At 43.1% G+C, this 25706-nt stretch overlaps 1 protein-coding gene across 12 annotated transcripts in view; it reads right to left on the minus strand.

Annotated features, from left to right (window-relative positions):
* The window catches only part of RAPGEF1 (Rap guanine nucleotide exchange factor 1), a 75993-nt gene that overhangs the window by 35822 nt on the left and 14465 nt on the right, over nt 1-25706 (minus strand). For 11 of the 12 annotated variants that reach the window (XM_031556208.1, XM_031556207.1, XM_010720922.3 and 8 more), the window contains exons 2-6: nt 12503-12642; nt 8629-8807; nt 5356-5512; nt 1599-1687; nt 1042-1194 (exon numbers count right to left, since the gene is read on the minus strand). In XM_031556208.1, coding sequence (XP_031412068.1) covers nt 1042-1194; nt 1599-1687; nt 5356-5512; nt 8629-8807; nt 12503-12642 — 718 coding nt within the window. Of the gene's footprint in view, nt 1-1041; nt 1195-1598; nt 1688-5355; nt 5513-8628; nt 8808-12502; nt 12643-20041; nt 20191-25706 lie in introns of those variants that run through there. The other variant, XM_031556210.1, reaches the window with a different exon arrangement.

The raw sequence follows: 25706 nt of genomic DNA on the forward strand, positions 1-25706 counted from the left end.
AAGCAACATACAAGACAGGAAAATTCTCTGTGCCGTTTTCCTTGAAGCAACAAGACTGTCACACGCATACATGCTGCATGGGCCCAAGTAGTGGCATTCATCAGTTGTAGATACATTATCATACACCCAGTAGTAGTAACCACTGAGATTTTAACCACTGTGTATTTAAGTTTTGCTTCTACTGACAATTCTGGCTACCATCAAGTTTGTGAAGTTTCCAAGAGCACACATATTCTGCTCCTGGAAGGTAAGAGGATTTTTTTTATAAATATATAGCCCATGAGAATTCATAAAATACCCAGAAAAGTGGTGTTTTTCTGCCAGCCACAGTCCCCCTGATGCTGCATTTTCAAATGAGCTCATGATAAGCATTTTCACACCATCTATTAGCACCCGTACTAAAGGAGAAAAACACCATACACACACCAAAAAGCTGTAAAGTGGAGGTTTTCTCTTCCTTCCAAAATAGAACATAGAAACTTTCATGTGGTTACTCACAGAACTGGGTAAGTACAACTAAATAAAAGAGCTTTTTCACACAGTAGTAGCTCCTTTCACTCTTAGTTTGACAACCAATGTAGAGCCACCTGGATGTGCAGAACATGTTGACAATTGCCAACTGAGTTTAACAAAGCATTTTCCTTTGGATACAACAGTACACACACAACTAAAGCAGCACAGGATACTGCTGTGCAGAGTTGTACAGAATATGGTGTGTATTTACGTAGTCTTAAATAAAAGCTTTAATGCATTTATGCAGTGCCTCTATAGGAAAGTCTCAGGCACTGTACCATCCTCTCATGGGGAAAAAAAACAGGAAAGGAAAACACAGACAATGAAGGGTAGTGCTCAGAACAAGACAGAAAGAACATGAAGTCATAAACAGCTTCCAGGAGCTGGGAAGGATTACTCAGGAGGACTGGAAATTCAGACGCATCACTAACCCCTGTGACCTCATGTACCCATTTTGACAAGAACGTATAACAAACAAGATGCTAAGAGCCACTGCCACTCTTCAGCCAGCTGGCTGGCCAGCATTACCTGTTTTCTGCCACACGAATGCAAGGCAGAGGGGGTTTAGGAGGTGCAACCTCTTCATCCATGGAGTCTGTCAGTAGCTCATTTGATTGAGTCATATTAGTTGTTTTGCTCAGGATCTCCATTTCTCGGTCTGTCAGGGGAAGTTCTGATGGGCTGTAACAAGCAAAAGACAGATTGAAGGTCACAAAATGCAGTCAGAACGCAGCACGCTGACAGATTAATATATATTTTAAATCATATGCAATAAGAGAAACGTACAGCAGAAGGAAGAATTCACATCTGCAAGTAAAATTAGAAGCATACACAGAATAATATGTGGACATGTCATAGCCAAGTGATGTTTCATTGCCAGATTTTGGTATCTTCTCTACCACTGCATATAGTTCTCTTGGAGTAATGCCACTGTAATGCATAAGGTTACATGAAGAACACAACACTCCCGCTGTGGAAAACAACTCACTACTTTAACCCAACTATCAGTCAGTAACCAGAAATTACCTCACATCAAGCTACTATACTGGACTGGCACTCACAAGAAATGTTTGTAAGAGACCCACCTATCAGATTTACATGCTGGTAAGCTGGGTTTAACAGGGCTTGTGGGAGAGGGATGCTCCTGCTTTTCAATCGTGAGTTTGACCAGCTCCTGGTGGATGGAGGGGAGAGAAGGAGAAAGAAAAGAATCATTACATGCATAATGTTGCACCCAAACATGCTAAAACTGAACAGGATTCTACTGCAATAAACTTTTGGGTACCCACTTAGGGGTTAATGCTGACATGGGCAGTGAGCTGAGCTGGGTGTAAGCTCAGTGGAGAGCCACACAAATGAGGTGGTAAGGGAGCAGCATGCACCCAGCAGCAGTTCAGCCATATCTAAGTTCACAAACTGTAGCCCTATGGGGATTCTGCACAAACCCACATACATTTCTTTTTGCTGTGCTTCCTCTTTCATCACAAATATGTTCCAGTCCCCGTAATGCCCTAGATAATATCAAGTTGACTTTACATACATAAATACAAGTACATAAATGCTTTTTGCATGAAGTATTTCAGTTGGCCAGTAGAAGAGTTATATCACTGCTTTATAGTTCACGAACAAGTGCGTGTCATGTATTTGTTTCAAAAGGTTGGTTTCTGAAAGACATCCAACAAGAAATTAAATAGTGAACACCTTTATTAAAAGACCTGCTCCCCCCGGAGCCATCTTTTAACTGGTTAGCAAAGAAAGTCTTCATCATTCAGGGAACTATTACAGCATATCTGCTGTAGGCAGATAAGGCGGTAGATAGAGATAAGTGCACGATAATCCTGAACTCCAAGTCTGCCAGCAGTCAAAGCAACAATCACTCGTTCCAGAAGGATGGAGAGAACTTTTTATGGATGTCTGAGGCCAACAAATAGATCTGCTGCTCACAGATACAAACACGTGTCCTCTCCACAGTTAGGCCACAGAACTGGCAGTGCTTCCTGACACTATTGGCTTCCCAGCATGTTATGCAAAGGAAATTATATGGGATCAATTTTATTTATTAGCAGTTTGAAATACAACGTCATCATTCCAGTATCATCTTCACGTCTGTGTCTGCTGAGGTCAGAAGCGGTCATTTCCTCTTCCAATACAATAATCACAAAGAGAATAAAGTAGCACCCCGGATGTGTAAAGGATGGAAACCGCAACCCATTTCAACAAGTCCAAGTGCACATCACAACTGATTTTGACTTGGCCATTACATCATTATATCGTAATATATATACTTACATTCTTGGTATGACTTTGGGCACAAAAATGATTTGCAGAGACCCACCAAATACACAACAAAATGCTCAGCTTTAAAGAAGCTCACACATGGGGAAGGATAAGAGTGCACAAGCACAGCACATACAGATGGCCATCTGGGCTAACACTACGAAGATGTTCCTATCTGGGACAGACAGACAAGACACACGGCATCTGCTGAGAAGTACCTCGATTAGCAAAAGCACAAAAGCTCTCGACTCCCTGAATCTTGTCTTTTTCTCCTCTCCACTAGCCCCAGAATGAGAACGAGTGTTTGAGAATCAAACCAAGATCTTCAATGTACACACAGAGGTAATCAGCATGCAACTAAGCCAGATGCACATTATGCTGTTCCTTATCAGCAAGTAAAGAGATTCCTGCAGCAGTAATTAGAGATAATTAAAGCCTCTCCACAAACTTACACTGCATCAGCAAACTGGAAATTCCAAGATGAGATGGATTTTTAAGAAGTTATGTAATCAAAACAAAGATTTTTTTTTCCCTTTATATACAGCTGGCAAGGCACTAAAACCTGAGATCAAAACAGCATACAGCACAAGTGAACAAGCAAGTGGTTTGTCCTCAATTCTGAAAATAAAGGGGGAAGTAAACACTGAAATGTGGAAGTGGATCTTGTGTGATCTGCCAAAAAAACAAAAAAGGCTCTCCACAGCAGAGAAGTGTCCAGCTTCTCAGTTCTGCTTCCAGACCTGAAGGCTGGCTTGGCCCTTCTAAAATAAACCTTCCTTGCTATGCAGGAGGAGATGAGTACAAATCACTTCCAAACACTGAGTCTTGGTGGGCAGACGTTCACTTCTACCCAGACGGCCCCACATCTGCTCTCACTGTGTTCCAAACTGACCAGACATAAGCCAGCTCCAACTGAAAGGCCAAAATAACTTGCAGTCTAGCAGCAAGAGGAGACTGATACAGCTCAGTGAGGTTAACAGCTCAGGCTTAGCACTGCACAGCTATGCCTGCACCGCTTCCAGCCTAGGCTGGCTTAGCAGACATCCACGACCTTCTATCCATCCATCCATCCACCCATGCACACTGCTTTGGTTGGGAAACAACTGGTATCAGGTGCTTAAACCTTGTTTGAAGTGAAAGGACAGTAGGTGTCCCAAATTTCATGCAACTGTAACCTGGATCTAGTGATAACATGGGACTGTAGATTCATTAGGTGATAACAGGGTGAACTCTCACATTGTTTATCAGGCTACTTCTGCTCAGCAGTCAAGAGTGCAGATTTTCATGTGCTGCAAATGGCTGCTGAATTGCAACACTCACAGAAGCTGAGACTTAATGCTGAACTCTTCTCCATCCTGCTGTGCAAACTTAATACCCGCTTTACTTCTCAAATCTGGAGCTTAAAGTTAAAGGGCATATTGTGCAAAATAATCCTAGAAAATCTGTCCACTTTAGGTGATGGAAATGTTTTCTTTCAAAGATATTTGTTTTAAAGGATTGATAAGTCACACTAGGATTTAATATCTGTATTTGAGCAACATTACAGAGATATTCAAAGCACGCAAATAACATATCAAAATTCCTGAAAGCACGATAGTCAAAGCTTGGGATATTCATTGGATTTTCACATTCAATTCCAGATAATAAAAACTAAATGGACTTTGAGTACAGACAAAGATGCCATTTCCTGACACAGTCATCCAGTTGAAGAACCTGCTCCAGCTCTTAAAAATCTAAATTTCCTGCTGTACTTGAACTAAACACTGCTCTGCCAGTTCAGCCCTTGTTAAAGATACTCAACCTTCCCTACAGTATTCAAAATAAGATTCCTAGGAGATATGACAGTCTCTCTGTCCAGATCAAGAAAACTTTTAACTCCAGTACTGGGAAGCTGAATGCACGGCCTCTGTGGCCTTCAGCAGAGAGACAAGTCTGGAAAATGGTCACAAATAATGAGTACCAAAAACTTACTGGGACACAGAAGGAAAGCCAACAGCTTTTCCTGGGTGGTGCAGGGAGGGAATTGTATAAGCGTGTCTCACAAAGGTTTCCATTCAATGTTCCCATTAGTTACAAAAAAATTAATCTTCAGAAAACTGAGCTTAGCTCATCAGCTGTCCCACACCCTAACCTGACTGCTGAAAGTGCTGATGTATCACTGACAAACACTTTGACATTCATGCTAAAAGACGAAGCTGGAATCTTTGATTCTCTATGGGAATTGACAGGAAGCTTTTCCATTTTTCCAAACTCAGACCTGTAATCTGCATAGGAGATGAAGAGAATGGGAATTACCTGCTGAAAATTTAATACAATGCTCAATTAAGATTTACTGCTTTGGGCAATCCATCCAAATGCCAGGGTGAACATTTAGAAGTGCACACTAATAGCCAAATCATTAATGTTGGTCTTTAACAAGTACACCAAGCAGGACCATTACACTTTTTATTACATTACACTATTACTGAAAGAGCAGGACTTACCAGCACTTAAAAGCTTCTGACTTTCAGCTAGATCTTTTCTAGAATACAGACTTGTATGCTTTCTATAACTTGCCTCACGTACCTTAACTCCATCCAGAACAGCTTTTATGACATCTTTAACAGTTGTCACCATCTCTTTGTCCTCAGAATTCACACCTTCCAGCATCACTTGATCAGACCAGCGAATGAGATTGGCCAGGCTCTGGTACACACGGCTGTAGCAGGATGAGATGGCAGAACTGGATGGCAGTGAAGGAAATAGTCAAGAAAAAAGGAAAAAAAAATATCAATTACGGAGATATTATCAAATGCTACTAGAGAGAGCACGATCTAAAGTGCATTCCACCCTGTTAAAATTATTTTGACACTATCCACTGTTATGGTTCTCCTTTTCATTCTGACATTCATGATTTGTGTTCAGCAGGTGACAAAGCCTGGGCTTCCAGTTCTGCTGCAGTTGCTCTCCTGTTCTTTAGAGCCAAATGGAACAACAGCATGAAAGTACAACAAGCTAATAATCTGAGCTGCAAGCTAACATAGCAATGCTAAGAAGAATGCTCTTTCCCTTCTAATCCACACCCCCATCCTATGCCTCAACTTCAAAGGTAACTACCGTATCCTGCATTTATGTCTAATTGATATTATTTCAGTGCTATCTATGATTTCCTTCTTAACTCCCCTCAGAAAACGTTCTACATAACTGCGAGCTGACTGCATCATTCCTTTACAAATAATTTTCCCACTGCTTGTAATGCCTGAAAACAAGCAATTAAAACCCACTTCTTTACAAAATCTGAGCTGAATGAATTTCAGGTTTGGAAGAGGAAGGGTGTTGTTTTGTTTTGCTTTTAATGAGAACCAGAATCCAAGCTATTGTTCTGAAGGAAAAGAAACGAAATTTGGAAGGACGACAACTCTAAATAAAAGTTAACTGTAACAACAGTGCTCAGAGGCACTTTCCTGGCCGCTCTGAAAACACTTCATTACTAAACAAGGTGTGTTAACAGTACTGCTGATGGCAATTCTTTGTAAAATTAAATCAATTTCAAACTGCATCAAAACCATAAAGAGATAAGAGAAGGTGCAATCTTGCCATCATCACAGATACGAGCGTTCTGAATCCTCCCATTTCTCTCTGGCACCCATTTGACACTGGCTTAACTCCAGTCATTTCATTATCTGTGAGAAGAGCACCAAACCCACAAACTGGAATGAGATTATTTAGGTGAGAGCTGTTTGCAGAACCAGGGATACAACTACTGTCAGCTTACAGCCAGAGGGATACAGACAGCAGCAAGGGCTTCTTCGTTTGTTTGTTTTATAAGCACAGTGCTCGCCATTTGTTCTAATTTTAAATGAAATTAACTTAGTAGGAGATATTTCCTAAATAGGGTCCTCTTCCATCTCTTTCTCTGGCTTTGATTTCTTTGTGATTAATCTTCGGTCTGCTTCCTTCTAAGGAGGCAGTAATTGAAAGCCTATTTTGTGCTAGATTTAATTACTTTTTTCCTCGATGCAAACCCTCCCCCTAAAGCAAAAAGGAGTCCAACAGTAATTGTAGGGCTTTCTTCCACACTGACACAAGTCTTGCTCTCTTTTCTTGAGGGGGATTTACCATCAAAAGCACCCCTTTGTGTCCTGCCACTACTCAAATAAATAAAGTGCATATGTAGTCATGAAAGGACATGGCTTTTAGAGAATGACAAATCCCCTTTTTCTCTGCAAAGCCAAACAAGGCAGAACATACACAAGGGATCTGTGCTGCAGTCCAGAATGAGAGATTCATCACTAAGTAAGGAAGATGCCACTGACTACTGACTACAAAAATTCTGCTTACAGGCTAAATGTGGATATCCAACTGTCAAGGTTATATTGCCTCACTTCTAAGGGAAAAGGTACAAGGAATGTGAAGAATAGAGCCATTTGAAATACTGCTGCTGAAGACCACTTAGCTGATATTTATTTCCAATATATTCTTGGAAGGAAAGATCACCCAGCGGATACACAAATCAAAGCAAGCGACTACAAAGATGACATTTTCTATCCTAAAAATATTTGCTGACATTTTACATGTTCTCCTGATGTAACAGGAAAGTTTGTTCTCTCTTTCACTAAGTGAAAGCAGGTGCTTGTCAGGAATTTAATGACTGCAGGAAACCTGATAGCAACGGAAGAAACTTTTGTGCCTGAATCCAGAAGCCTGATGAATACTCCAATTCTAACAGCTATTGCTCTTTGTACTTCCACAAACCCAACCTGAATTGCAGCCCCCCTGTCTCAGTCACAGCTTTGGTACTCACCCATTGTCTCCTTCCTTTTGTGCTATCAGATAAAAGCATGCCCTATGTATTGGAACCAGACAGCACTAAACATCTCTGTTAATAAAATATTGGCACCCTACAGCTGTCTTGACCGTACCATAAACCTTCCTTGCAGCACAATTGCACTGAACATCTCAAAAACAAAAGTTTTGGAGATACTTACTGGGAAAACAGGAACCAAGCAAAAACCAGCACGATTCAGCAAAAACAATTATAAAAATATATGTGTGCATTTCTCTGTCTTATTTTGCATGTGTCATAGCTTTGCTTATTCCTTATTGTTCAATGATATTTGTTTGCTTTTTTTTTTTAATCAATTTCTCCATCACCTATAAACAGCAGGCAGTCAGATCTCTGTGGCTTGATGACACCACAGACTCTTTCAGTGGATGTCAAGCTTTGCTTTGGCCAATTTCTACATCTTTTCTGCCTTCAAATTGGCTTAAATGTAATACAGCAGGCATCAGAGCAAACCTATAATCAGTCTGTGGAGAGCACACAGGAATGAACTTCGACTGGCTGATCTACTGAAGTACATTTGTTTATTTCTGTTCTGTATCTGCTCCAGTAAAATAAAATAAAAAACTAACAACCAACTAACAGTGCAGGCTGACTTTTATCAGTATGGATGAATTGAATGCAGAAAGAGATTACTCTGAAGACAAGTTCCTTTTCAGGCAGAAACTCCTGGAATTTGTTAGCTTTTAGGATCCCGTTGTGGACTTCAAAAATAGTAGAGAATCTGAAGAGAATCAGTAAATGACAAATGTTTACGTTTATGCTAAGAATCACTCCTTCCTCCTCTCTAAAACCATTCTAAGTTGTTTTATCTTTCCATAGCACAGACTTCTTCACAGCATGGAGTTTGTTTTTAAGTTGTGCTTGAAAATTATCCACCACTTAATAAAAATGGCAGTCAATCTATTTGTTACTGTATCGTTTTCCAACTCACATGCCACATAATACACAGAAAAGAAAGAAGCTGAGGAGCCTGCTGGTCTGCCACAGCTCCAAAACCCAAGAAGGAAAGCTACCTTTGTTGGATGCGTGGGTCAGTTTGCACCAGGGGCAGGATGGCTTCCAGCACTTTACTTGCTGAGCCTGGCAGCATCTCTAATACTTTCTTATCAATTGCCATTTTGTCCACAATCGTCTTAAAGTAGCGCAGTGCACTGACGACCTCCTTCTCCTTCTCCTCTAGCCATGATACGTTCTGAAGAAGAGGAAAAAGTGAGAGAAATGTTATAACATTGGGATTTTAAAGGGAAAAGTTACTTTTACTTACCTGAAGAGGAATCTGCAACCTAATTCATTCTGTGATGGTGCTGGGTCAAGGGAACCACACACCTTCCATAGGGACAGACCATGAAAGCTAAGTTTTGGCATCAGTGAATGAATGTTGCAGAAGGGAACAATTCATTGGCATACAGCTGAGTTGTTGCCACCAACTTCTGTGCCATCATCAAAGTGAGGAAAGGAAATTCAGAAGTGATATATGACATCCTAATGGCATTCTGGACAGGGCTATTTAAAAAAAAAAAGTTTAACAGAGTATGCCTGGAGGACTTTTAATGCCACAAGTAGTTCCTAAGTGAGATTTAAATTAACTACTGAACATTGCTAGAAAGGAGCAGAGAGCTTAGCAGAGTCAGGTTTCATCCATTATCTCTTCAGTAAATTCAGCTTCAAGAATTAATGACCTATGGGCATTGTGAGCTCCCCATACTCTTGTCAGCAGTTGAACTGCTGCTTTTTTACAAAATCAGGCCAGCAGCCCAAAAGGCTTCAGGAAGAACATTTTACAGGCAGCACTGGTTAGTAACCAGGGGCCAGATCCATAAAAAGAGTGCCAAGTCCCACCTAGCTCTGACTTTTGAAGCCTAAGTCCAAATCCACTCTGTCATTTCCATCTCATCTGGGAAGTCCCGAGCTCTGCTGCTGCCTCCCCTTCAGACAAAGCTGCTGGCTGGGCCCTTTCCATTCCTGCTTCACAGCCCACCCACAGTCACTGAACTTCACTATTGAGGAGCATCCCGGCAACTCACTGATCTCAAAAAACACATTTCCCATTCTTCAGGCATTCACCCTCACCACTGCACAGCCCATTCCAGCTATGGAGAGGCACTTCATGTGAAACGATTACAGATTTCAGGGATGAGGGAGGCTGGACGTCCTGAAGCGGCATGCCTATGGCCTGTGGTCAGAGCCCTCAAACAGAAGTGAAATAATGCAGATTGCAGTTCCTGCTTTGATTAATGTTTATGTACTCATTCAACAACTGTTTCCTGTAGAAAGGCTTGTGACTTAATAGCTTAAACACTCTCCTGGACACAGGAGGGATGGGCCTGGGATTGACACGCGGAAACACAAAGCTTTCCACTGAGCACACCAAGGCATGCACATCAGCCACCAGATGCTATTTGGGACACAGCTCTTTTTTCCATGACTTCCCTGCTAGCTCATTGGGAAAGAACCCTAGGAGAGCACCTTTTATGCATCTCTTTCTCAGGTCTGAAGAGCTCGTATCTATGTGAGAGTACAGACACACAAACATACACAAAAAAAGCCTGCGTGTCCTGCAAGAATGGCAGGTTCTGGTACAGAGCTCAAATACATAAGTGTCAGTCGTTGCTACGAGCCTGGAGGTTTTTTTTCAGTGTGTCCCTAAAGCCAAAGCAAACATAGGATAGAATCTTTCTGGGCTGGAGAGAAGACTTGGAAGTAATCTCTCATTGAATTCCTCAGCAGAGATGAACTTGCCCCCATGGCTTTATCCCCCTGTGTTGGAGCAGATCTGTAGCTGCAGGAGCTACTGAAGCAGTGCTACCACTTGCTTCAACAATGTCCCAGATGGGCATTAGAGCAGATCATTCAGGCAACACAGCATCTCCTCTCCACTTTCCGGCCTACTTGACACATATATTTATTTTTGCATGAATTTGAAAGGTTTCCCTTAAAACAATCATTACAAATGCATCACATATGAAATGCAGATGGGTTACAGAGGGCCATGCAATCGCTTACAGAAGCAGTAACAAGTTTATCAGTAAAAATTCTGTCCTAACTCTGCAACAGCAGTGTTGAAGGACACTACAGTATGTCCTCGCATTAGAATCAAAGATGGCCCAGCACAGAAACAGGCTCTGAAATATATTTTTGTCACATCCAGGTATAAAAGGGAAGAAGATGAGCATGCACATTGAGCACAACCTTCAGGTTACATGCAGCAATCTTACACTAATTTGTAGTATGGCTATTTCTGCTGTAGAGTGATTATCTACTTCAAGAGTATAAAAATGGCACCTAGAACTTGAGAGGGAGGAAAGGATTATTTAGTATAGCAAGTGTGTCTTCTGACACAAAATCTCTTATTTGTCAAGACATCTCTGTGTTCCAGAGAGGGACCCTGGTGACAGTTCAGGCACATCCTCTTCTCCACTCCCCTCCACACTAAGCTGATGAGCTATTTCCAACTAATTGATTAGCTGGACTGTGGCTATTAAATTAGAGAAGGACAATACCCGAAATCAATATTTCACAGTACAAAATGTATACAGCTGAAATAATTGTCTACAATAATAACAATGATTTCAAGTGTTTTGATTTCCAATTAAAAAAATCCCATTCGGTACATAAAAAAATGCTACTATGTATTTGCTACAGAACAGCAATTTGGAAACAGCTCTTCATTTTATAATTTCTTTCATTTGTGGTCACACATCAATTTAAAGGAAAGACTTCTGCATTTTCTACATGCGTTTCAGTGAATCAATCAGTAAAAATAACACTGGGAGAAAACTTCCCAGTAAAATGGTCCAATGCATTTTTAGAGCAAAAGTACGTTCTACAAGATATGCCTCTGAATTGATCTTAACTTACCATCTTCAAACACTGCTGGAACTAAAAGCCTTCAGAGAGTGCTCTCAGACTTCTGGCAGCAGTCTGGTATGCATGCAGGGCAATGTGCTCAGCTCCCTGGAAAGCTATCTGTTGCCTCCTGCAGAAAGAAACTACAGCCTCATCCTTTCCTGTATGATAGGGCAGAACCATGAAGTTCCGCAGCCGCTTCCCTGGATGCTAAGCACATCACACAGTGTAAGATAGCTGTACCTTGCTGACTGCTCACAGTAACAGCACAGCAATCCTCAGAGCAGATAATCCAAAAAGTTTGCACGTCTGGCACTGCACATTGGAGGCTTTCAACAACAACTGGGAAAGACTCTGAATTATCACAAGTAACCTCAGCTGTTCTTAACTTTTGGCTTAGTATGTACTTGAAAATGTATTGCAACAGTACTGTTACAGAGATAGCCTCTATTCTACATAATCAGGCCATAACAACAGAAGAGATAACACTTTGATGTGTGTTTGTGGTGGGAAGGAGTGGTGAGCTCAGCTCTTACAGGGACTGAAGTGCACTGGATGTGAGGAATGGTGTGCTGGAATCAGCTGCTCCTTGAAGGCATCTGCTTGACTCTCCCTGCTGACATCATCAGAGATTGAGCACATCTTTGGATGAGCTTCAAGGATTTGCTAGCCAGGGTTTTGGATTTTTAAGAAGATCACACCCCAAATCCAAGCAGTAAAGTGGAAGCTGTAAGCATAATCACAGGGTGTGCATGTTGGGAAGATGTATCAGGCATTAAACTACATTCTGTAATGAGATATTTAAACAATGATGGAAGGAGGCCTCATCAGCAACTCAAAAAGAAAATACATCTCTTATTGTACACTACATAACACAGTTTAAAACTAACCATAAAGCATCCTGATGTTCCCTGACATATCTGCAGAATTCTGCATAGGACCAAGTCACAGACTGAAAGCAGAGCTGTAGATTTTAAAAACCTGAGTAAGAGAAAGCAAGAAACCAGTGAGACTAATAGAGGATGCTCTTTATTTGCTTACTTTGTTCGCTGACTTCTCTGGTGTTTTCACTGTCAGGTCAGCTTGCTTTCCCTTCTTGGAAGGAGTTCTCTTTATTTTTGGTGAATGAAACTTGCCCTTCAACTTCATAGTGAACGAGGAGAGATGGGAACGCTCAGAATCTAGAAGGACACAGAAAAGCATTACAAGGTTAGAATAAACTGGCTGAAAACAGGGAAGTTGAGCTACAGCATTATCTGGAAACCAGCCTATGAAAAACATTGCAACCATGTCAATTTGTTGAGTGGAACAGGATTAAAAAAAATAAATGTGACTCTCTATTATGTTTGCAACCGCAATATGACCATCATTTCCAGCTTCCCCTCGGAGGCAGAAATACTGAAGTGCCAAGGCAGGAACAGCAGGATCCTATTCCTCTGTGCCTTGTAGAGAAAAGGAAAAACACATTTCTTAAAAGCACTCAGCCCCAGCAAATCCGAAAGTACTTTATGAAGGATGTAACCACCATCCCTCTCTTGCACCCAAGGAAATAAAGTCAAGGGGATGAAGTGGCTTGTTCTCAGAGCAGGGAAGGAATCTGGGTTCCTGAGCCTTGCTTGTGTCTTGCTGGGGTCAAGCAGGTGCCCAGGACAGAAAAACACAGTCTGATCTACTGCCCTTCACAGGCTGCTCACTTGGCAGCATTGCCTTTGGTTGGGGCTGCATGAATTATCTGAAGAGAAGTACCAGTCCTAGCCATTCACAGCAGATTACACGCCAAATGTACCAACACAGACCATATGGGTAGAGGGGACAGCTTCAATATTGGTGCATCCCCAAAGAAGGTTTGTTACTGAACCACTCAGTCCTTTCGAAAAGCTTGCCTTTTCAAAGTTTTCTGATGATCTAAAAGAAGTCTCAAAGGTTTGCAGTCATGCTACATGCAAACTCACTGGTGAAAGATGTCTTTTTCTGTTTATCCACCAAGCTAGATAAAACTACGCTGCCTTGAAAGCAATTTAGAATGTATTTTAAGCAAACAGTACTTTCATAAATGAAGGTTTGAACTGCTTCTCTAGTGACCAAAATACTTCAGCCAAAGACACTGAACTTACCTTTAACTACCTTATCAAGAGGAGTAAGCAGTTCTGCTGTACGTTTCATTTTTCTTTTACGTTATTTGGGAATTGGCTGCACTGGCTGCAATGAGTCAGAAGGACCCAGTCCCCACGTGCAGCTCTGCACCACCTCGTTAGCATGCAGACTGCAATTAGAAAATGCCGCTGAGTCAAATCTAGCACCCCGAAGCTAAATACCACACTGCAGTGTGATCACCACTCCTAATACCCAGAAATCACCTAACCACAACCCGAGGGAACCTCTGCTGGTCCCCCCTCATGGCTGTCTCCCCTTCAACTTTTACCAGGCAGGGCATTAAGACCCTGCTATTAACACCCTCACTGGAGCCAAAACTCCAGTTAGTTAGGTCCTCTGGATCAGAAATTTTGCAGGCACCCTATTAATGGAAGCCTCAATTCTCATCTTGTGTGGCTGCAGACCCGTTCCCCACTTACAGGGTTCTCAAAGCTCTCTTTGCAGTATAGAGTCTTCTTCAACGCACTGGGGAGGGAGGCACTACAAACACTGGTCACTGCAGATAAACCCAGAGGTATCAGGTGGACTCTGAGGAATCACTGGTAGCAGCTGGCACCCCAACTTAGCAACAATTTACGTCATTGCTTTACATCCACAGGGGGATCTCCAAACCTTTAAAACCTCTCCGGCTCCACAGTGTTGAAGGTCACCACTGAAAACAGTGCCTGGCTGCCCTCGTACACCATAAAAAGGTAACTGTTTGGTACATGATGGGAGAACTTTCATACACGTGTAGATATGCAGGCTGAGAGAAGTCATAGCTCAGACTTCATTTTGGAAAGGACTGGCGAACAGTTAAAATAATTAATCTACAGGAAAATTACGGTAGCAGCAACAAATTATGCCTGGCTTCTCCATGTGCAGCAGCAAGCTCCAAACTGTTTGTCTGAGGGGGAAAAAACCCTTGCTCCTAGCTTGTTTACAGTGATAATTTAGCCTTGTAGAGGCAAGAAAGCAGGAAGGTTTCAGAAGACTGCAATTTCCATTTCCTCCTCCCATCAGCCATCTCTACCCAACTTTGCTCAGCAGTGGGTGCACGGCCAGCAGCTTCAGAACAATGTCTTACCCATGGGGAAATCTATTCTTCTGCCAACAGCAGATCCCCTTCACTACTGCCTCCAGCCTACCCACTGCCCTTCACCTTCTTCCCCTTCCATCACATCAAATGCTGAATCATTTGCAGGGCAGCACTCTGAGAGAATAGAGACTGCAGAGCCAGGAAAGGAACAACTGGAAGCAGAATGGGAACTCCTCAAAATAGTACTACCGAAGTAAAACAGCTGCCAGATGCAGAAATAAAGGTTATTGTTTGAGCAACCCCGCTAAGACCTACTTTGACAACCACACATTCGTGCAGCTTTTTATTACTGTCCTTACAACTACAATAAGCATTTTCCAGATCTCATCCGCTCGTAAGTTTCTGATGCATCTGTAGTTAACCAAATGAGTCACAAACTCATTCTCTCAGACTCAGTTGCACTTGGCACTTAAAATAGCTCTCATCTTTTTCCAAGCATGTTGCAAGCGCATCATCCTTAAACAGTTGGGTCTTAACTTTGTTTGGCACATCTATGAAGGTGAAGCAACTTGTCTAAACAGAGCACAGAGTCAGTCAATGATTCAGGTGCAGAATCTCTCCATTTCCAAACATAAAAATCACACTGCAAACCCTGGTCCCCCTCCCAATATTCATGAGTCAAGCTGTGGAGCTGCTGTGATTATATTGGACTAGATGACCTTTAAAGGTCCCTTCCAACTCTAAGGATTCTATGATATTCACTGAGTGCCAATAGACATTCAGCATGATAGGCTTTAGGGTTACCAGGCAAGCATTATAAACAGAGTTTGCATAGTAATGAATTCGGATGAAGTGGTCTCAAAGAAGTTGCACCGAGATAGGAAGGCATTTTACATCAAAGCTGCAAGCGACCAAAGCTTTTACAGACTAAAACCTGCCTATAAAAAGCACAGCTGTGCAAGGCTGCTTAGGTCGGTTACCTCTGCTTTTAAAAGCTCACTTTCTTCATCCAGTACTCATTCAAGTATATAGCATGCTACGTCTGTCCAGTTAAAAGTTCAAACAGCACAGCATGCCTTCACTGATCAAATAATTTGATAATGTACACAGAGAAGAAAACAGAGCCACGACAGAGCTCCAAACACTTATCCTGTCCCTCTGCACCTTCCTGCCTGTCTGCTGTAACCAGACTCCTTAACACAGTATTGAGGCTGTTCCTGAGCTTGGGAATCTGCCCATCAGAGACTGTTCTATCAAATTACTCCCTCCTCCTATTGATGAGGAATTGGCAGAGTTTCACTGAATAACAGCACCAGCCTCCCGAGCTTCTCCTTCTCTCTGAGGACCGAAGTGGGGTACCTGCATATACACTTCTACAGAATCCAAATTAATAAGATGAATGGGAAAAGGCAGGGGAAGAAGCTGGATGTAGTGATTTCAACTGGAATGGGGAAAAAAGACGCTGTTGTATCAAAGCACTTCTGTCACAAAGGAACTTCCCATCCCCTCCTATTTCACCCGTCTGGATGCCTTGCTGCTGCACACCACCGGAAAAAGAAAAAATCCCTTCCAAATTACCTTACCATGGATTTGCGTTTCTCAGTTCCTGACTGGAAGCTTTCATACATCACCCGCTTCACAGCCAGTTCCATTCCCCTATTAAAAAGGCTCCTGTGCTGTTGTGTTTGAACACGCTCCAGCTGTTGAGTCACGGTCTCGCATGAAGCCCATCTCCCCCAGGTCAGCACGTGCCTGGGCTCTGACCACACACCGACCTCAGGAACCTCCTTTAGGCTGTGCACTGAAGGCCCTGCTGCTGGCCGCACTGCAGGCCCACAGCCCAGCCCCACAACACGGCCCTGCTGCTCGCAGGGTGCTGGCAAAGTTGGGTGTGATGAGGAAAGAACTGCGGACTGCAAACCAGACAGGAGTAAGAGGCACAAAGAAAGGCTGATAACTGGTTTGTGTGCCTGTGTTGAAGATACTAGACTGCTTAGGGGAAAGCCAGCAAGTCAGAGCCCTGCGTCTGCAGCACTACTAGCATAGAGAAATGGTTGTTTTCCACTCTGGTTCAAAAAACCACTAGAAACTAAAGTCAAAACACACATGCTGGTGAATTCCAGTAGCCTAGCCTGGCAGCATACTGCTCACTCTGAAGTCAAAGTGAAAGCTCAGCACTGTGCAGAGCTCAGAGCAGACAGCAGGCCATTTCCCACCCTCAGCTGAGGGAACCTTCGGAGAGAGAAGAAACCCCCATGTCTGCTCCTGGGCTTGCGGAGATGTTTGTGTGCTGCTCAGTGACAGGCACAGCCATGCACTATTTGACCGTTCAACTTGGCCAGTGTTTGCATCATATCCATCAAAAATGAAAATGCACTTTTTTTTCTGAAGCTTCAGAATACAGCATCTTTTCTATCCCACACCTGAAAAATGAAACCCTCCGTCCTCTCCCATTCTGTACGTGTTCACACGCAGCAACCCTGCTGCTTTAGAGAGAGAAAGCCTTAAAAAAAAGGGGCTAAAGTTCATTTTGCAGCTTGAACTGATTCTCAAGGCTTGTTACAAAGAATGAAGACGTCAAAAATCTTATCCACAACAGCCCCTTTTAAAGGCCATTTGGGTCTGTGATGGATGCAGACATTTAAAAGCTACCAGATTAAAAATAACAGACATTTCTCCCCATGTCATAATGAAGCTATGGTGCACATTTTTAATCAACTGCTCCTGCCATTTGTGCCACGAGTCCTTTGAACACAGAGGTGACTTATGTAATGAATTACACAACAATGCCCATTAAAATGGCATTTGTTCCCCGGGGCATAGCTTGATCATTTGCGGAAGACAAAAGGCAAGTTGCAAGGCTTCAACTAAACCCTTGCTGACAGGGTCTTTAAGGGTTCAGAAGCAAAAGGGGAAAATAATGAGATATAGTTCAAAAGGACCTTTCTGCTGAGCCTGCCCATTGGGTGCTGCAACACACTGCAAAGGAAGCAACAGCAATGGGGCTGCTGCTCTTGGTCCTCTGGACCCAATTCTGCTGTCAGAAAAATGAGAGGATAGTTACATCAGAACGGGCAGATGGGTTCAGGAGGGCATCTGATGACAATCACAAAACGTTCTGCAAGGCACAGATCCGTCAAGATATTACAGGAGTATTACTGGAGATCCACGGAGGATTAAAGGAACAGAAAAGGAGAACTCCATCTATGTTCTCTGCTTTCACGCCTGCCATGCCCAACTCAGCTCTCCTTGACATGGCTTTCTGCTGCATTTCATGCCCTCTTTCTCCAGAAGCCCTAGGGATGGTTTAGCATCTAAAGATGCTGATGTGTAGCACTCGCATGATGCTGCACGCTCTCCGAAGGATGAGCTGCTGTCCTGAACACACAGAGGACAAAGAGAATATTCCTTCCAGACTCCTGAGTGTGTTACGGGCATGCTGCAGAAGCCTCAGACCCACCACTTCTACCTGAGCGAGTTTGCTCTTCTCAACCTTGTCATCACCCACAGAGACTGAAGCAATGAGAATTCACCCAGAAACAAACAAACAAAAAAACTGGGCTGGGGAAAGAAAAGGGAGGGTCCCATGTCGAGCAGGAAGCTCGCCCACCCTAACCTTTGTACCTTAGGTGGGGCTGGCTCTGAGCACCAAGGCCCTCTCCAGGGAATGTTTGCCAGGACAGCCGCCAGATTTCGGAGGAAAACGGCAGAGGAGGGGCAACTGAGGATCAAACAACGGTTCCTGAGCTCTGAGGAAACTTTTCCTTTAACATCACGTCACCTTGGAAGCAGCCAGCATTTGGAAGCAGAAAGACCGACTGCCCTTTTTCTATTTTGGCAACATTACAGTGAATGAGCATAAACCAGCGAGCATTAATGATGTGCAATGACAGCACACAAACTTCTATGGAGAAGGGAGGCTCAGTTCGCTCTCAGCTGGCCAGGCTCTGCTCAGTGACTCACAGGCTTCATTATTTTTTATGCCGCCCTCTGGGGCCTCCAGAGGAAGCAAAACATTTTTATTTGTCAGAGAGCACATTTTTATTTAGATTTTTTTTTATTTTTTTTTTTAGGCAACCATGAATGAGACATCTCCAGCTGCAGCAACCTCATGTGGAAAGAGCTCATAGCGCCTGCAAGGGAACTGGGAGGCACATAGGGCAACTTATCGATACAGCCACATTTCCCAACAGTGGCAAAGAGGGTTGGATAAGTCAACAATGTTAATTTTATGGTGCATTAGTAGTACAGATCTTCTTTCTTCCAGTTTCATGTTTGGAAGCAAATCTTCGGGTTGTGAGGAAGAAAAGATGCACTACACAAACCAGCACGGTCAGAGCAGATAATAGGGTGACCTCCTGGACCTCTTTTAGCCTCAAATATTTCAGAACAGAGGAATCACTTTGAATGCAGACAAACATGGAATCCCTGCTGAAAATGTTTCTGCAATGCTACCCAACAGATTTACAGGAGGAAAACAAAAAAAAGGAGACAAAGCTACAATTAATCAAACCAAGAGGGAACTTAGAGCAGCAGAACTTTGCTAGCCAAGTTCAGTTTCTCCCAGCAGATCACAGCTAGCTTTGAGACTTCTTTTGAAAAATACAGCATAATATATTGATAAGCAGCAATCAGGACTTCTGCTCTGCTTTATCTGAAGGAGCCACTCCAGCACTTTGGTTCCCTATCAACCCACAAGCAGAAATGCTGCCATTTACCAAATCATGAGCAAACCTTTGTGCAGCATCTGGTGAGTCTCTGGTAATTTCCTATTTAAGTACTGATTTTGCACAGCCCTGCAAGCCCGAGAGAACTAATGGGATTACGACACTGGTAACACGACTCGTAGCTCCCCTGTGCCAACAGCACTAAAACAACACAAGAGTCAAGCAGCCTCCAACATCAACAGGACTGCTGTGCTCCGTGCTCACCCCGCTCCATACATAAAAACCACTGAGGCTGCTAGCTAAGCATCTCATTTTAAACTGAAAAAACAAATCCAGAAACAGGGCATAGATTCTGCATCACTTCAGTAAGCAGCTCAGAACACAGGAAACACAAAGGTTGCAAGGGAATCTGTGCTCACCAAACATGACTTAATATGGGGTCCGGGGGCATCCCCCCTCGTCTAACAGCTCTATGTGGATACAGGCATGACAGTGATTCAGACATCTAAAAATAAAGTCCTGCAGGCTCAAGTATGCCCGCGCTCTACCTGAGTCACCCCATGCTGCAGGGAGTGTGAGCCACAGCTAAATCATTTCATTCACTGTTGTTGCAGCCAAGCAAAAAGCCTGGCCACTGAGCCTGGCTTAAGCTCTTTCTCCCCCTCCTCTGCTCTCGTCTCCTCTCTCCTCTCATCTTACATTTAGACTCTTTCCACGATAAAAAATCTTTGCTAGACTTACGTCTCAATTGTACGGCTGTCAGCTTAGAAGCTCAGACCTGAAAGATTATAACCCAGTGTTGCCAGAGCTGTTTATCCATCTCCAAGGTGACAGAATGTCGTCAGCGGCGCTCTCCAGGACAGCGAGCAGAGCCGTGTCATTTTAGATGCTTTAGGGAAAAGCGTAATTGCTCACAACCTGCCTGCAGGTTCATAGCTGAAAAACAAGGTAGTAAATGAGTCTTGAGTTTGCATTTGTCCCACAGCACCAGATTTGAATGGGAAAAAAAACTCAGCCCTCTTTCACCCTCGGAGAATAACCTCAGCTCTCATTCATTAGGTGATAGAAAAAAAAAAAAAAGCTGGCTCAGCTCTGACCGACACCATTTCCAGTTGCTTTGGTCATTACTAATTAAAGTCATTTTATTTTTGACCTCTGATTGCAGATTCTTTGCACATTCAGAGTCCATTGCACAGCTAACCTCTGTCTTCTGTAAGGCCTGGGAGTAATCACATACACTGCCCAAAAGGCACTTCCCACACTGCTCCAAGCTGAGCTCAAGAAATAAGATCAAAACATGGAAAATATTTGCTTGAACATGCTCGATTTTATTTTCCTCCTTAGTGAGTGCCATAGATTAAGGGCAACAGTCCAGGTGAGAATGTGAGGTAAGCTCTTTTCCATGGATGCTAAGAGATGAGCTAACCTCTCTGAAAGGAAGCCTCATTCCTCACTGCTCTGCCTAGCACCGTGTCCCCAGGGCTCAGCTGCTGAAAAGCAGGCACTCAGCTCTGTAAGATGAAACATGTCTGCACAACTCCAGAGCACCATGCTGGGGGCTCACATTTCTGCAGAAGAAAGAAACGTGAATTTCAGGAACCAGGCCAACACCTTCTCCTCCAGCAGCACCGCCACAGCAGTGTAAACTTCCCTAATATCGCTTACTCAATAAAACAAGGCAATACAGGAGGGCTATGCAAATCACTCAACTTTGAAGCATCCTGTGCTCTTGCCCCAGAGGGCCAGCTCTCTGTCTCCACGTACACAGGCACGTGCACACAGTGATACAGCAGCACTGCAGGTGTGAAATTTCTGATGTAATCAGGTCAGAAGCTGCTTTTACATTGGTGCTGTGCTGCTTACACAAAGGGTTAAGAAGCTGCAGGCCATATCTTTGCTTCTGTACCCTATTCTATAACTGATAGGATCTGCAAACAAACCACCATTTTTATTGCCTGCCTACAGGCAGTAGGAAATTTTAGTCCTCTATAAGCACAATTTGAAACATCAGTGCCTCCAGTAAAGGGGAACCGAGATGTTAACTGAACGGAGCAGAGCAGGAGGAAGAGGAAATAGTGGCCCTCATCTCTGTCAGTTGTAGGATTAGCACATACCTCGACCAATATGGCAGGAAGCATAAGGTACCTTAAGGAGCCCAAGTGAGATGCCTATCTTTCACTCCATTGCACACAAACGCTGTAAGTTGCATTCGCAGTAAACCATTATTTGTCTCAACCCTATTTCATCTGACCTCCTCTGGCCCGAATTAAATCCCCCTAGCTACACCTCTCCTACAGACAAAGGGTTCAAAGATACAGCTACAAAGACCTGCAGCTCTCCCCGCTCTTCTCAGCAAATCCAAACTTTAAAACAAATAGAAAAAAAAAAAAAGAAAAAAAAAGATACAGAGCAGCAAACTCGCACAGTTTGGACAAACCCTACCAGATCTGTACGAGCGTCAGCAGAAGCACTGCAGGAATCTGAAGAAATACGTGCTGACTGCAACACACCCCAGCCTTCTGAAGACTGGAAGCCTCACTCGCACGGAAACACTCACTAGAATTTCACTTGTTAATTTAGTGCTGAAGAAGAAGCAGCTATTTCAGACTGATGAGGCTGAAAACCCACTTAACAAAGGGCAGCTGAGCCTTATCTCTCTAGAGCTCATTTCTTTACTCAGTTGCAATATTATTTCTTCTATCACCCTGGCTAGCTATTTTTAAGCAGTCACTGAGAATTAGCAGAATTAGCCCTACTAAGAATCAGTTTCTAATTTTTAATGAGCTTCCAGTGTAGTGATACAGGAAGTTAGCTTGCATTTCAAGCAGAAACACCTTCAATGCTAACACACAGCAAATGGGTGATAGCTGAAGGGAAGTAAACCAAGACCTATATTTTACCAAAAAGCTGAGCCTTATCTCAGCATCTCTTTGCACTCCATGCTGAAACAATTCTTTTATCACCAAATAAACGTTGGTGAACTATCAGCTCTGAGTGAGACTTTACCAAACCCTTCCCTACTGCATCCTGAGCAGAGTGCCATTGGGGTTCAGAGGTGAGATCCTGCCCCACGCACAGACCTGCCATGGAGGCACAGGCCGAGTGCATTCCAAGACTATGATCCTCTGCATGCAAAAAAGTGTATTTCCAAACCTGCTGCCCAGATTCTGTGGCAGAGAGTCTTAGGGATTTATAAATAAGAAATAATTTTCGACAGTACTTCTATTTAATTTGGTTTTGTCAAAACAGCATAAACCACAGTGACCAAAGCTATTTAAATCTCTGCAAAACAACACGCAATCGTCTGGCGATCCTGCTGCCCAGACCTGAAAGGTGAATCAGTACCAACTGCAGTGAGAGATGCATTAAGCAATATTTGGGAGCTCGTTGGGTCCATCTGGCAAACAGCAAGCAGCCTGCTAGGAGAAAGCCCAGCCTGCCTGGCCTGAGGGCACCTGCTGCTCCTTGGGGTAAACCTGGGGCTTTGTCAGAGCTTAGCATGATTAACTCCATGCTTTTACATGTCAAACCCATTCAGTAACCTACTGATTTCTGCAGTGTGTCAGGGCAGTTGGCTTCTAAAAGACAAAGGGGTGTTTAGCAAAATATCCTTGGTGCCATTGTTACGGGGTAAATACCTCCCAGACCTTCTGTGTTTAATGCTGCCACCTGATAATGCATGCCTACCCTGCACAAGCTGCAGCTTTGTTCCAAGGGAAACTTTACTTTGCCCTTGCCAGAAATTGAGAGCTTTCAGCTGGGCCCAGCCAATGAGTCAACAAAATGACACTGCAGTACGGCGACAAGAACTGCTGCAAGCCATCCATCAAGTGATCAGCAACCCGCCAACACGTGACCCATGTATATTAATACCATTCTGCAGTATAAGAAGCATCTAGTGGCGGCCTAGTTAAATATCATAGTGTTATAATTGCTATCTAGTATCAAGAGCTAAAAAGTACTTACAGCTAGGATGGTCTGTTTCTGAGACTCTGCAATAAGGAAAATGGGAATGTGGTACTGGCAGTCCATAGACATTTATATTTTCTCTGTTCTTACCTGAAAACTCACGGTGTGTGCATGAAGAGGAAGAAAAAGAGAGGAGGAGAAGAAGATGGGGCACTGCTCGGCAAACTTTTTGCTTGGAAATCTTCCCTTTCCTTTACCCAGCATAATCAACTTGCTTCCTACCCCAGTTAAGTGGGTAAGAATCCCCTGTGTACACATGAACTCTGCTCTGAAGCTCAGCAAATAGCTCTCAGCTCCATCCACTTCTGAACTGCTGATGTCTGTAGAAGAATGACAGATGGAAAGGATCTTTCCTGCTCCATTTCTGGCAACGCTGCAGTCGGGAAAGTCTTTGAACATACTAAATGTGCCATCATTCTTCATTAACCTGAAAAACAACTATGCACCTATTGCAGAGACTGCAAAACGTGAAAATGTCTCAAATAAATGTTGGAAGAGGCACGTGACTTGGGAAAACCTGCGTGATAAATACATATAAAGGGCCCCAGGTTCCTCCACAGAAGATCCCTGACAGCCTCTATGACTTTAAATGCTGCATTTCCATGTCCATCCTGATAATAAACACAAACCAGAGATCCAAGAAGCTCCTAACAAAACTGCCTGATTGCCATTTCGCAAAAAACAAACAGAACCACCCCAACAGCACTGTATATAGCAGTCATAACATTAAATTATGGAGCTGAACCCATTCATATGGAAACTTTGAAAGAAGAATCCCAGCTAAAAACCTATAGAAAATGCTTCCCTGATTTCAATACATCACATTCAAGTTAATTTCCCATTCACTGCAGAGGACAGAGCGGATGAAGAGCTGAGCTGGTTTTCTGGCAGCTGTAGGAATCCATACTTCATGGGAGATCACTTGAAACTCTAATATACTTGTAATTTATCATGATAAAGTGTATTAACATTCAAAGCCATAAGAACCTTAAGAACCTTACAATTCAGACTTCAAAATGAAACGGCTTTTCCACCCAAGGAAGTCAACTGAAATCAAGGGGAAGCTTGGGAACTCAAGCACCATATTCCCAACTGACTTCCTATAATACATGGTTTTATTTTGGAAAAAGACTGTCCACTTGCAAAGTGGAATGAGCTAATTAGAAGCCAAACTAGAAATGAAAGGAAATAGTTGGGATAATTCTCATATTTACGGGAAACAGTTTCTCAAAGACGAAAAGATAAAGTCCAGCTCTGCTGAACAGAAGTGGCTGCCAAGCCTCCAAGGAGGTTTCTCTTGCAGGCACTCCCCCCCCCCCGTCAGCCTGCAGTCTGCTCTCAGAATTGCTCACATTAATTTATTCCCCACCTATCAAGGACATCGCAGTTCTTAAGAATGTTTTCATTCTTTTCTGTTTCTTTAAAGGATGCTCTTGTGTTACCATAAGGAATAAAGAAACCTGAAGAACTAAATGTGCTCCTCCAGCAACTTAAAAAACAACATATTCTATTATAAAGCAGAAAATCCTGTTTGGTGCTCTCCTGTTAAGAACCATGTCTGCATTTGCAAAACAATCCAACCAAGAAATGCTAGGTCCACTGAAACATTGGCAATTCAAGCATTCAGTGGGAGACAAGTCAGCTGCAGACCTAGCAGGAGAGCTCTAGGCTTAAATTTAGGTGTTAGCCTGAACCTAGCTTATCACCAAGCGAGCATCCCGTTTTTACGTAGGAATTTGCAATGATTCTTTCAGTCCTTTAATGTAAAATCCACCACCTTTGTGCCTCTGCAATGACTGCGTGGTGGTTTTTCATTCTTTACATCCAAAAATTCATGGCATAAGAGGATAAGACGTACACAGTCTGAGCAACTCAACACGTGAAAAGCTAATGCAGAGCACATGTAAAAACACACCACTGTTGGTGGGAGACCTGCCTGGACGATGGCAGCTCCACTCTTGATGTCACTCTGGCTGACAATAAAGGACAAAAGGACTAACCCTGATCCTGAACCCATGGAACATTCCTATGACCCGCTGGAAGCACACACTGCCAGTAAACGGTTGGGCAAAGCTGCCCAAGCAATAATCAGGTTCTATCAGGGATAAAAACAACCAATGCTCTCAGCAAATGAGCCTGTGGAGTCAATCTCACCATCCACAAGAAGCTCTCCAGATGTAACAGGATGAATGCTTACAGGTTTTTTTTCAACCTTTCAAACTAAGAGACCACTGCCTCATACTCTTTGTTAGCTCCCACGACAAAATACATCGGGATTTGGAGGCTCCAAAGCTCCTCCTAGTAGAGACATAACCCCATTTGTTTTCTAACATTAAGCCTTCCAAGCTTATTTCGTAAAATAAGCAGCCAAACCAGAGCCTAACAATGAGATATCTATCTTGGAAAAATATCTAGAGGGAAAAAAAGAAACCGAACT

This window comes from Meleagris gallopavo, chromosome 19 (assembly GCF_000146605.3).
Source record: "Meleagris gallopavo isolate NT-WF06-2002-E0010 breed Aviagen turkey brand Nicholas breeding stock chromosome 19, Turkey_5.1, whole genome shotgun sequence".
Classification (NCBI taxonomy): Eukaryota; Metazoa; Chordata; class Aves; order Galliformes; family Phasianidae; genus Meleagris; species Meleagris gallopavo.